Consider the following 12,977-nt stretch of genomic DNA (forward strand, 5'->3'; position numbering starts at 1 on the left):
CTGGCATGGCTTTATATCCCTGTCAGTACTTCTCAGAACCTCAGTGACTCTTTTCCTGCACGTCTCACAGCAGTCCACACTGCAAATGTGGTTATTCAGGTTTTTGACAGATGTTCACATTAATGTAAGTAGACAGTATAAAAGTGAAATGTGTCTTGTATAAAACTGCATTTAATTAATTGCAGTACACTTAATACAGCAAAATCAATAATAATTGATCATACCTAATTGTATGATAAATGATGTTTTATGTTTTAACAGGAACTACAAACTTACAGTTCTTGTTGAATTGTTTTCTGAGAATCTGGCCTAAGGCACATTTTCTTCTGAATGTTTCATCTCCTACAGTGTGATAGACCATCAGATGTTAAGAAGATGTAGTTAGTTGACTCTAATATGTCCCTGAGTAAGTTTATGTGGAAAAATAAACTTACTATGTCTTCGTAACCTCTAAGGATGTCATCTACAATACAAAACAAAACCAGCTGGGCAAGTCTATATTGGAGAATTAACAATCTACACCTCCATAACCTCTGAGGATATCTACTGCTGCAGGAGCAAAAATGTTATGCACCAAAATATGTCTTAGACCACAACTTAATTCCCAAATAACTGATGTCACCAAAAATGTAAAGACCCGCTGGCACTGTATGAGCAAATTTTGTACAGCATTATTAATCACACAAAGAGCATTAAGTAATATGGCTTATGAGGAAGCAGGAATAAAGAACTCTTAGTTACCTTGTTGGAAGGTAAAGTCAGTGCAATTCGAGCTGAGGCTAACATTTGTTTATGAAAGGTGCAGCAGAAATAACGGTGTTCCTGTATTGCCGTCTTCTACAGAAACTGAAAATGCATATTATTTTCTCAAGAAATGAGTACATAATATGTTGTTCTCCACACACAATTCAACACTTGAAAATTATTTTGACACCAAATCTGTGAATATCATAAAAATAATTTGTCTGTGTGCACTTAGTTTCAGCATTATAAGATCACAATATAAGTATTCACTACATGAAGTACCACCATGTAACCAATAATGAAAGTTTCTTTGGAAGACAAAGTGTGAGTGAGTCTTGTTCAGAATAGGAATTTGCTCATGCTCAACCTAACAAATTCCAAATAATTCTGAAGTAATTTTGTGCAATTTAAATATATTTGGTTTATTACCGCATCCATTTCTAAGTTCTTGAATATAAGAGTATACTGAAGCATGCTGCAGACTCTGTTCTTTAAATATCTTATGCAAATAATCTTATCAAAAGCAAATGGAATGCAACAAATTAGTTTCTTCAGGAACATGTTTCAAAAACATCGTTAGCAACTATCATATGAAGTACAAAACCTGATTTCACTTGTAAACCTCAATTAAAAGAGCAATGGTTCTTTCATTTAAAGACATGTTTTAAAAAACTTTCACTTCTTTTGTTATTTTCTTTCTGCTGGTTTGATGTTGTAAACTCCTGTTTTCAGCTAATATTTTCATTTTTGCATGTATATTGTATTTAATGTCCTCCAAAATGTTTAGATTATATCATCTAGTTTTTGTCAATGTGTACTATATTTTCTCTCTAATGCTTCTTCCAGTTCCAAGTTTCTAGCTAGTTTAGTGTCTATTCACTAATATGTCTTTTCTTCTCCTAAGGACATTTCATGGATTCTTTGCCCTGCACACACACACACACACACACACACACACACACACACACACACACACACACAGAGAGAGAGAGAGAGAGAGAGAGAGAGAGAGAGAGAGAGAGAGAGAGGTAAGATGGTAAGATGATGCTGCTGCTACACTACAGGACTTACAATCCAACAAGTCACAAAATTTGTTTAGAATTATGCACTGAACGGAAAACAACAAATGCATGGATTTTTTAAATTTTCTTTTCAAAATTTCTTACAATCAAATTTAAATCAATAAGCAAAGGTATATATGAGATATAATTAATTATCACACACAACAGCATGCATTATCAGTCAACTACAATATTTTCAAGGGTAAAACCATATTATCTGAACATAAATAATTTTAACTTAAACAATTCTTTGTGGCTTCCCCGTACCATGCAGGATTCATGCATCATACTTAAAGCTTTGCCAGTGCTCTTACCTTGAGTTTAATTATTTGTTGTGCAGAAATGTTATGGCCAAGTTCCTGCAGACCCTAAAAATGTTACATGATTAACCACAGCTACAACATGCTAACAACAGAAGCATTAAGATAACAACGCTCCACACTCTACACTACAAAGAAGATTAATCTCTACACCAACTATTTAACAAGCTCCTACTCAATTTACAAGAGGTTTTGCATGTTATTCAATAGCATCAAAGTTTAATAGTGTGGAATTCAATTTGTCTGATTCTGAAACAATAAAGCTTTTGTAGCAAATCTTTTTGCTGGTTTTGTGCTTCATAACATTATGGAAGAATATTAAAATATATGTAGATGAAATAAATATCATACTTCCTTCATTTTTCCTTCAATTTGCTTCAAAGAGATCAGTCAAATGAATTATCAGTATTATTTCAAATGTTTAAATACTGCAGTGACAACAGTAACCCAAAACAATCACTTCATTGTGTCACAGTTTCATTTCATTGATCTGGTTACACAATGAAAATGTACAAATTATCTTTTTTTTAATGGAGAAATTCATTTAACAGTTGGAAAGAGACACATTCACTTACTGAAAGCTGTATACCAAGTTTACTGATGTCTCTGTCAGCTTTTATGACCACTTTTGGCTGCTAATAAGTTTTCATCAGCTCATTTCTGCACACGATATGCTTGAACAGGTCAGTCTGTGTCTGTTAACTGGTGTTATCATTGTCTTGTGCAGATTGTTGCATGATAGGATGCAGACAATAGTTTTCAGATTCAGATTACAAGATAAACTAGTATAAACTAGTATGGAAATGAGTAAGCGTGATCTGTAGATGGCTAATTATCAGCTTACAGCAGTCATAAAAAGCAATATCTGTGATCAAATCTGTCACTAAATTTAGTAAGCAACAGAGGTAGTTCTTGGCAATAAACTACTCCAATTTACAAGCAGTGACCAAGTAAATTACAAGTAGACAAAGGGTACAAAATGGTGTATGTATTGTAATAAATAACTTTGATGCTGAAAGAATGGCTCAAGCTGTTGTAAATTGCATGGACATTTGTTAACAATTACACAACAAAATCAAAACACTAGGAAACCTGAAACAAAATAGTAGCTAATGCAACACACAACACTTTCTACCAAATCTTCACTGCAAATAAAATGCAGCGCTGAAGACGTTAGAGCATTCTACAGTACTAAGGCCTGTTACTGTACCACAAAAGCTTGTTACACCAGTTACCAAACACCTACAAAGCACAAACTATTTGTACTGCATGTACACCTCACCTTCACTGCAACTATCTCAGCGTAGCCTAAGGTACCACCACGAAGAGTGGTGACAGAACGCTTTAGTCCCTGTGAACATAGAGTTTCCTCAAGTATTCATGAAAAGATGTGGAACTATCATTTTAACAAGTATTATTGAAAACACTGCGCAAAAGTGATCCTCAAAGGCCTGAATATAGTCAACATTTATGTGACACATGTAATAAAACTGTTCTATTTGAGCATATTTGTTTATTTATCTAGTTGCTCTACTTAATTTCTTCTCATAGTCTACTGTCACTACATTTCTTTCAGATTACAATTATGATTTTTAACAATATCCTCTACTGTGCACCTCTTAACTGCACATGTACCTCTCATAGTAAAAACCTTTATAATTTAAGTCAATTCTGTTTCTGTTATAACAGAAGAATGTACTTAAATCCTCCAAGTTTCTTCAAAAAGAAGACACTATGCTGTGTCTCTAGATATGTTCCACAGTTTCTCAGACTATTAGTAAATTTCTTTACATGTGAAATATCATCAGTGAACAGACTATACGTTTAGATGACATAGAAAACAGAATCAACTACTGTAATTCTTCTGGCTTGCCTGGTGATATATTGACATGTTGAATAATTGAGTCTTCTGCTGGTTGTTCGTGACATTCTTGTATGATATTTTGATGTCGTGACTCACTATCTTCTTCAGGTGCATACTGAGACTGGCCCAAGGGAGAATTGGGTCCTGGATGATGCTCTGTTTTTCGTCTCTGCCACATTGGATGCTCTGTCCGCAGACTCCACCCACCAGGGACCACATTTAGTTGTCCATTCTTGCCACTGGTGCTCTGACTGCCATCTGAACCTGACCTGGATATCCTCTGTTGTCGTGCCCATAATTGCATGCTCCGCTTTTGGTCTGCAGAGCATTAGGTACTCCGTCTGTGGTGCACGCTTGCCAGGGTTGGTTTTCTTCCCACTAGTACTCCAACCATTATCCACACCTGGCTTGGCAGTCATCTGGTGTTGTGCCGATCATCTGAGGCTCTGTTTCTCATCTTTGCCACATCAGGCATTCTATACACTGATTGCTGCTGCCTTGGCCGTCTTCTGGTTGTCTTGCACATTGTGTGTGAAGTCCTCACCTGTTGCGGCAGGTCTCCAGTGATGTAATTCTCATAAGGTGCTCCAAGTGTTCTGTCTGTCCCACAGAACAAGCAAATACCTTAAACTGGCAGCTTACTCAAACATTTACAAAATCTCAGCATTTCCTCCTTACCAACAATGCAGCTGCCAGTTTGTCTTCAGTAACATATCTCTTATTTATTAACTCCATTTAGAGAAAGCTTTTTCTTCATATTTTTATACCGAGCGAGGTGGCGCAGTGGTTAGCACACTGGACTCGCATTCGGGAGGACGACGGTTCAATCCCGTCTCCAGCCATCCTGATTTAGGTTTTCCGTGATTTCCCTAAATCGTTTCAGGCAAATGCCGGGATGGATCCTTTGAAAGGGCACGGCCGATTTCCTTCCCAGTCCTTCCCTAACCCGAGCTCGCGCTCCGTCTCTAATGACCTCGTTGTCGATGGGACGTTAAACACTAACCACCACCACCATCATATTTTTATGGATACAACAGCTATGCTCTGACATGTTTTTAAGTGAAAGATAAACCACCAGCTCCAGTTTGTTCACATTTTTTCCAATCTTTGATGTCAATCATGGAATATCTGAATTTCATCCCTGACAATGGGTACATTCTCTACGACACCTCTGAATTTGCACCCACTTTCATTGATGCAAAAGTATGTAAATAATGATGAAGTAACATGCATAATCTGTGTTTAAATTCAGAAAAGCAGAAGCACTGAGACTTAAAAATTGGAATACACAGATATTTAATGCACTGTAGTGGTTTCACTTACAGTTATCATCTCCAAAATCACTGTAAATTTTGAAACTTCAAATCACTATCCACAATGTTCAAAACTCAATGGACATGTCCCATTACATCAGTGAAAAAGTTTATTTTACTTCTTAAAGTACACAGTTCTGTCTATAGATGGCGGAGAAAAACATACTTCAGGTCATGGTCCAGTTTCTGCCCCCACAGATCTCCGTTCACTACAAAAATTATTGCATCAGTCAGAAATGGCAAAAAATGAACAAGGTCCACTTTTTACTCAAGTGTCAAAATAAGAATCCACACACCAAATTCATGGATTTGGGCAGATTTTCTGTTTCAGTTTTGAAATGTTGGTATTGCTCTCACTAGTTATTTGGCAACCAGCTATAAACTAAATCATTTAATTGATGTTTCAAATAAATATTTTTCCTTCACATAATGTTACTCCAGGATGAGAGGGCTTCAAATGCTCCAAAAGATGAACTTCTAGCTTTTATCTTTACACTCAAACATTTGTGTGCAAGAAGTCAACATAATAGCATACTACCTGCATTGTCATCATATGTGAACATGTTTTACATAACTCTTCAAGTTTTCCTGGCAATCCATTGACATCTTGAGGTGTTGGGTATTCTGTCAGGTGTCAGCACTGTTCTTGCACAATACTCTGACAATGTGACTTTTTATCTTCATCAGGTGCTACCTGAGACTGCTCACTGAGTGGAACATGTCCAGTATTAATACCTATGGTCTTCCTCCTCCGTGGGTGGTTTCAGGCGTTATGTTTGCAGTTCACTCCCATTAAACGCATCCTTAGGTGTTCCCTCTTTGGTATGGTGTGCCACAGAAATCTCTGGTGTTTCATCTTTGGTCCAGTGCACCTGTCTGCATACTGGCATTCCATTTTCAGTCCAATCCATTCTATGTGTTCCTCCATGGCCTGCTCACACTAAAAGCATCCTGCAATGTTCAATCATTGGTCTGATGTATCTGAAGGTGTTCATTCACCACATCCACAGTCTGAGTTGTTCTTTTTGTAGGATTCTGTTGCTGCCCCATTGGATTTTCAGCAGCTCCAGTGCAGGATCTCAGGCTCTACTGAGTATGTACCCAGAGTCACAATTCATGAGGTTTTCTGTCACCTTTATCTCTATAGACTGACTCTCTTATAACACTATCCCAGTTCCTCGGTCTGTGCCAGAACCTCCGTTTAACCATAGTTAATGGAATGATCATTGATTTAGTTGCCTGCTTTAGCTGGGTGTGCCTCTGATATTCTTTGCATGTGATGTCCATTGCCCTTGTTTTTCGGTCAATATATGTCATGGCACATTGGTAAGGTGTGATATACATTTCTGGTTTTTGTAGTCCCAGGTCATCTTTCACATTTACCAGTAGTCCTACCTTTTGGTAGGTGGACAGAACACACATTTTATATTGAGCTTCCCAAGAATCCTCTTGATTTTGTTGGAAATAGATCCTGCATCGGGCAGTACACCGCAATCGTTGCTTCATCTAGCTCTTTTTCTAGATCGAAAGGTGGAGTGGCTGGTTGAAAGGCCTTCTGAATCTGTTTGTCAGTGTATGCATTTTTGACAAACTCTGATCGTATATGCTCTATTTCTGCTGTCAAACTTTCTAGGTGTGACAAGGTGTGTGTGCTCTGTGGACCTCTGTCTTCTGACCTCCATTCATCTGAGCAGGATGGTGACAGCTGCTGGCTTGTAGTATAAATCAGTGTGCATGGGTTTGTGATATACACCGCAGCCAAATGACCCACCTACTCTCCGCTTGACAAGTATATCCATAAATGACACCTAGGCATCCTTCTCCAGTTCCATGGCGAACTAAATATTTGAGTAGCTTGAGTTAAGATGTTCCAGAAACTCATGGACTCATCATACTCTAAGGCCACATCACTAATACATCACATACATACCAGAAGAAGCATGTGGGTTTCTATCTAGCTATTTCTAATGCCTTCTCTTCAAATCTCTGCATTAACATATTGACAACCACTCAAAGCAAAGGGCTGCCCATGGCTACACCTTCTGTTTGCTCATTATATTGGCCATCATACAGAAAATAAGTTGAGATCAGCATATACCTGAACAGATCCAACAAAGCTCATCAAATCTCTTGGTAATCAGGTCCAGTGAGACTTCCTGTAGCACCCAGAGATACCACATCAAAGCTGACTGATTCTGTGATGTGTAGTTGCTTTAGATGCTGCAAGACATCTCGCAATGTCATTTTTTATGTAGATATAATAACTAACTCATATCATGCAATACAATGCTCAACCATAGTTCATCAATTTTGCAGTCTCTATGAAGACACTTTGCTTGCTTATTCTGTATATATCTGAATCATCTTTCTTCTGACCACGTACTTCTCTGTGGACATCACTCATCAAAGCTTCACTTTCAGAAAAGTATCTATACAATGACTGAACTGTGCACCTGAACAACATTTTAACTAACAAAAAACAAATTTTACAGGAGAACAAAATAACTGTTTTGATGCTGCCAAATTGGGCTTTCTTGGCGCAACTCAGAACATAGGAGGTAAAATGCCATTCTGTATATTTTTCTAACAGCTGTTACAAAATTGGTATGTTAATATATTCATTTTCCAGAAAAAAATACCTATCTGTGTAGTAACTGTGTTGTACTGCTGAGTCACTCTGGTTTTTCAGTGTTATTCATTACAGAAATAGAAAGATTATTCTGCAAAAATACTATAGAACTGGTCAAAACTCATAGGCTGTAATATTTATTATAATGCAAATCTCTCTAGGCAGCAACAGAAAATACTGAAAAATTCAGCATCATTGCTTTTGTAATTACACTAAACATATTTTTTCAGTATTACATTGCCATCTCTCAATCAATGGGTTTTTGAAAAATTAGTGTTCAAATTCTCTATTCGTTTGGTAATTACCGGAAAAATTCAGTTTTTCAGTTCAGTACATACTGAAACATTGATTTATTGATTGACTGATATATTTATTCATCTGTAAAATAAAATAAACTACACAGATGTTGTCAATTGTTGGTACAATATTTCTTACTAAATAAACATAAATAGATTCTTACAACTTTTACAGTTCTTATAAATAATTAGCCTTACAATATCTATAATTATGTCATATACTGTTGCATAATATATGGTGTATTCATAATTATAAAGTGGCTATATATAGTTATTTTAATTATACCCTGGAAGATTTGTTCACATGGGACAGTCAGAATTTTGTAGCTTTTTGAGTAAATCAATTCAATAGGTTCTATTGTTGCTATTTGTTACAATCCTTACAATATTTTCTATATGCTAAAGCCAGCCTGCGTGTTCTCAGCACTTGTACCCCAAAACATGATTCCATAATTGAGGACTGATTGTATGTATGCAAAAAGGTCACTAAGAGGCATGAAACACTGCACACTGTTGCAAGGATTCATAGAACATTAAATGCTGTGGATAGTCTCTTGGCCAAAGCCCTTACATGTTCTGTTGATTTCAACTGGCAGTCAACATTCAACTCGAGGGTTTGGTATATGTTACATATTCTACAGCATCTTCATTAATTTTTAATGTAGCACCATTTTCTTGACATCTGGCACTCCATGGGAAATCATTAATGTAGATAAGAAAATGGATTGGTCTGACACACTCCCCTGCGGGATGCTTACATTAAAATGTTTTGAATATGTGAGATATCAACTTGTAGACTTAAACCTCACCTTACTCCTAGTAAATTTAATATACACTATAAAATTCTGTGGTCATCTGTGCCAAATGACTTTGATAAATCTAAGAAAATTACATTTACACGTTCACTTTTGTCCAGCAGCTCTCAAATTAGCTTTGAAAACTGTGAAATAGCAGATTTTGTACCTCCTTTGGGCCTGAGACCATGCTGTTCATTAATCTTTTTTTCATTAGTGTTTCATTCATTTTGGAAATGATGGGCAAGGAAGAGATTGATCTGTAGTATTCTACATTTTCTGCATCACTATTTTTACATATGGGTATTACTTTTGCTTGTTTAGGTACTTGGGGAAACAGCCAGATCTGAATAATTCATTGGTTATTTTTGTCAATGGAGCTTTTATGGAATTTACTCACTGATGTTGAATAAGTCTTGCTTCTTGGTGCTTTTGACTGGTGTAAGTTTATCATGCAGTATAGAGATAACTGCAATGTTAGATGGTGATTTATTCTCCCAGTTTCTCTGCAATCTTTTTATAGACCCACAGTTGCAGGATGTTATTATCTTTTCTTCCCCTTAATATAAACGGGCCATCAGGTGAAATCTGTAGTCAGACATACTTATTTTGAATGAGCCTCTATGCAACACTTGGTCTGATGTACCAATACCCCTGAAATGCTCTAGGTTCCATCTTGCAGACTAGGAATCAACTGTCATTGATAGCGATGGGAGTTCTATTGCCTGGATGATTAACATGAAATGAATTTTTGCCTATTCCATCAGGGCAAAAGTATTACACTATTGTATTAGATTGCTGCAAACATTTAACACATAGAACTTATTGGCTATGCAAATTATGAGAAACGTTTTTTCATTATGAGCAGCAGTTACAATACTGTTCCACCCACCCCATCAGCTGGCAATATTCCAGGAAAAGAACCATTTACCCTCAATATATAAGGGCTTCCACTATCTCTCAATGCCTTGTGTTTATTGGCCTTCCTGTCACAAATGTTAACTGCAAGTCTCTCTAGTTTCTTTCCTTTATTCAAGTACTCATTCACTCTGCTCATTTCCACAGCATTTGATGCATAATCCATGATGCCTTCACTTACAGTGTTGTTTACTGCAACACAGACTTTGCGGCTCAACAATGGTACCAAAAATAATTTGCAGTGGAAACAATTTAACCAACAAATGCAGTGAACTAGCTACAACATTCTTTCCACTCTAATTCACTTTCTACAAATGTGTTGGTTACAATGTTGTTCGGGTGAATGATTCAACTGACGGTTCTTTCAATATACAAATTTAATTGGTTCATATATTCAGATATAAATTAATGATTGTAAAGGAACATTTGTCTTCTAATTATATGACTTATGTTACTTAGGATTTCTAGTGTTAAATAACAAAAACAGAAACAGATGGAAATTGCGTTCTTAAGCTTACCCAGGAAATCCACTGTTTGTATCAGACTCATATTGCACTCAGCTGTCCAGCCAACATGCAGCCATTTATGAAACATGATATTTCTACAGCGTACTTTGTCATCAACTCCGAGTGATACAAATAGAATAAGTGTCCTTGCTGTTTTGCACCCCCCACATATTCTTATCGCTTCCCACCCCTTCCCTCAGAACACAGTTACATGCGGCTGCCAGTGGAGTAGTGGGAGAAAAAGATTGCTGAATGCTCAAACATTGATCCATCAGTGCTTCTACTGCCATTGGGGAACTGAAGTCACCAGTGGCCATCGTTGTAACTTCAGGTGGCTGAGTGTTCCATCTTATGCTCTACTGACTGTGAAGGCACTAATCTCTATAGATCAGGCCATCATATTTCAACAGCCGCCTTCAGAACATGATCTGAAAATGCCAAAGTCTGTCTTAGCATTTCTGTTCATTCATTTTGGGTCATTCCATGTCAATTTAACCAGGGGCTCCAGCTCATACAGATTTGGCTGAAATTTAGTACACCAATGCTACCTTGTATGGAACACTCACATACACAGTATTAGATTCCCCTGAGAATTAGTTCAGAATTATAGCCTGCAAAAGAAGGTGGTGTGACCCAGAAAAAGAAATGCACATTTGGCAATCAATCTTCAGAGGCAACTTCAGGGCTTAATAACTTAGGATCTGTTCCTCACAAATCCGTGAAATTTTTACATCTGATAACATCCACTTAGGGAACAAGCTCAATGCAGCAAAACACCAACATGTTTCTGAGGGAAAATAAGAAATATCAAAATGTGATAACAAAATGTAACATGTTAGAAGATATATGTTGTAGGTGCCCACCAAGCCAAATATAATTCACTCAGGAATGGGAAAATACTTTTTACAGTAAGTGCGATGTGAGCCGAACGCACACACAATGCATTGTGTCTACATCTTTCATACATATGGAGTTACACATGAAGGAAAATACAAAAACTTGAAAAATCACCACAAAAACGTGTAGTTTCAAAGTGGTGTAAATAAAATGGACAAATGATATCCAATCCAAATTTCACACACTGCATAAGTAGACTATAATGTTGTGTGTCTCAAAATTTGAACATGTTATTCGAAGGACTTTGTGTACAACAAAAACTGACAGAGATATATTTGGTGATGTGACCATTGTTCCAGAACACAATTTCAGAAAAAAAGTACCTTAAACTCTTCTGCCTCTTCTTATCCTCTTGCCCATTGTTTAACTACTAAGCAACAATATATAGATAGATTAACACAACCTATCATTAATGTTTAATGCACATTAGCTGCTGGAAACTGTTGTTTGTGCTTAGAGCAGAAGTCTTCCCAAACAGTAGCTACTGTACTCTGTACATCGAGTGGCAAATTGTACTTTCTTCCTGATACAGCAGTAGCAACTGTAACTGTCATAACAACACGTTCAAAAGGAATCCGACACAGGTCTGTCAAATGTGGCCGGTGAAATGATTCTGCTGGTGCCAAGAAGTTCACTACTACATCACCTCCAGCTGCACAGCACTCTGCGACACATTCGTAATCATAAATAGCAACAACATAGCAACCTGATTGCATGGTGATGCTTTTGCTTCTGAATCCAAGGTCAGATACTGTGAAGACACATATTGTGCATTATAACCAAATAGTCTGCTCATCTGCGTTACACCAGTATCCACTGGAGAAAAGTGATTATGGCTGCTTGTGCCTGCAATAGTTTTAACAGGTTCAGTCTGCTTTTTAGCAACTCTTCAACAGATTTCACCTCATCTTTCAAAACATAAAATGATTGTACACCAGAGATATTTTTCTGTGCCCAGGTAAATAATAGAAGAGGTGTTAGAATGTGCTCTTCTTTAGGGTTCCGCGGACTAGATGACTTAATGGTAGCACCAATTCTGTCACATACATTTTTACCATGACTTGTTGCCAAAAAATTCCAATCTGCATTAATCTGAAAACCATGGAAATGCATGCATAAATTTTTGAGATTTTTACAATTTTTGTACTGGCTAGCTGCCCCATCACTGAAGTACTTTGTAGAACGTATGTGAGGCAGCTTGCTTTTAACATAAGCCATCACATGCCACAGGCATGAACTGCAATGGCATCATGAATTAAACAGTCACTAAAAATGCACAAGTTAATAACAGACACACCGCCTGATTCATCGCTATTGTCAATCATAAATGGTTGTCGAGTTGCTTAGCTGTTGTCCCGATGGTATCCTTGAATATCATCTTGCACTATAAATGCATAATTTTCAGAAAAGTCCACTATTACTTCAATTTCATCTTGTTTCACATGATCCTTACAAAATTGGAGATATACATATTGTGCTGTTGCCGTAAAGCTCTGTGTGTGGTCAGTTTGTCTGGTTTTTCACAACACAGTTCAACAAAATTAGAATATTCTTCATTGAATTCTACATAAAGTTTAGAAATGTTACAAAGCAAGAGCCTTTGTTTGCATCTGCACCCATACATTTCCCATTTTT

At 37.0% G+C, this 12,977-nt stretch overlaps 1 protein-coding gene across 1 annotated transcript in view; it reads right to left on the minus strand.

The window, feature by feature from the left end:
• The window catches only part of LOC124760357 (collagen alpha chain CG42342-like), a 641,799-nt gene that overhangs the window by 562,497 nt on the left and 66,325 nt on the right, over nt 1-12,977 (minus strand). Inside the window, exon 6 of the mRNA XM_047249099.1 lies at nt 2,120-2,173. Coding sequence (XP_047105055.1) covers nt 2,120-2,173 — 54 coding nt within the window. The remainder of the gene's footprint in view (nt 1-2,119; nt 2,174-12,977) is intronic.

Source organism: Schistocerca piceifrons, chromosome 1 (assembly GCF_021461385.2).
Source record: "Schistocerca piceifrons isolate TAMUIC-IGC-003096 chromosome 1, iqSchPice1.1, whole genome shotgun sequence".
Lineage (NCBI taxonomy): Eukaryota > Metazoa > Arthropoda > Insecta > Orthoptera > Acrididae > Schistocerca > Schistocerca piceifrons.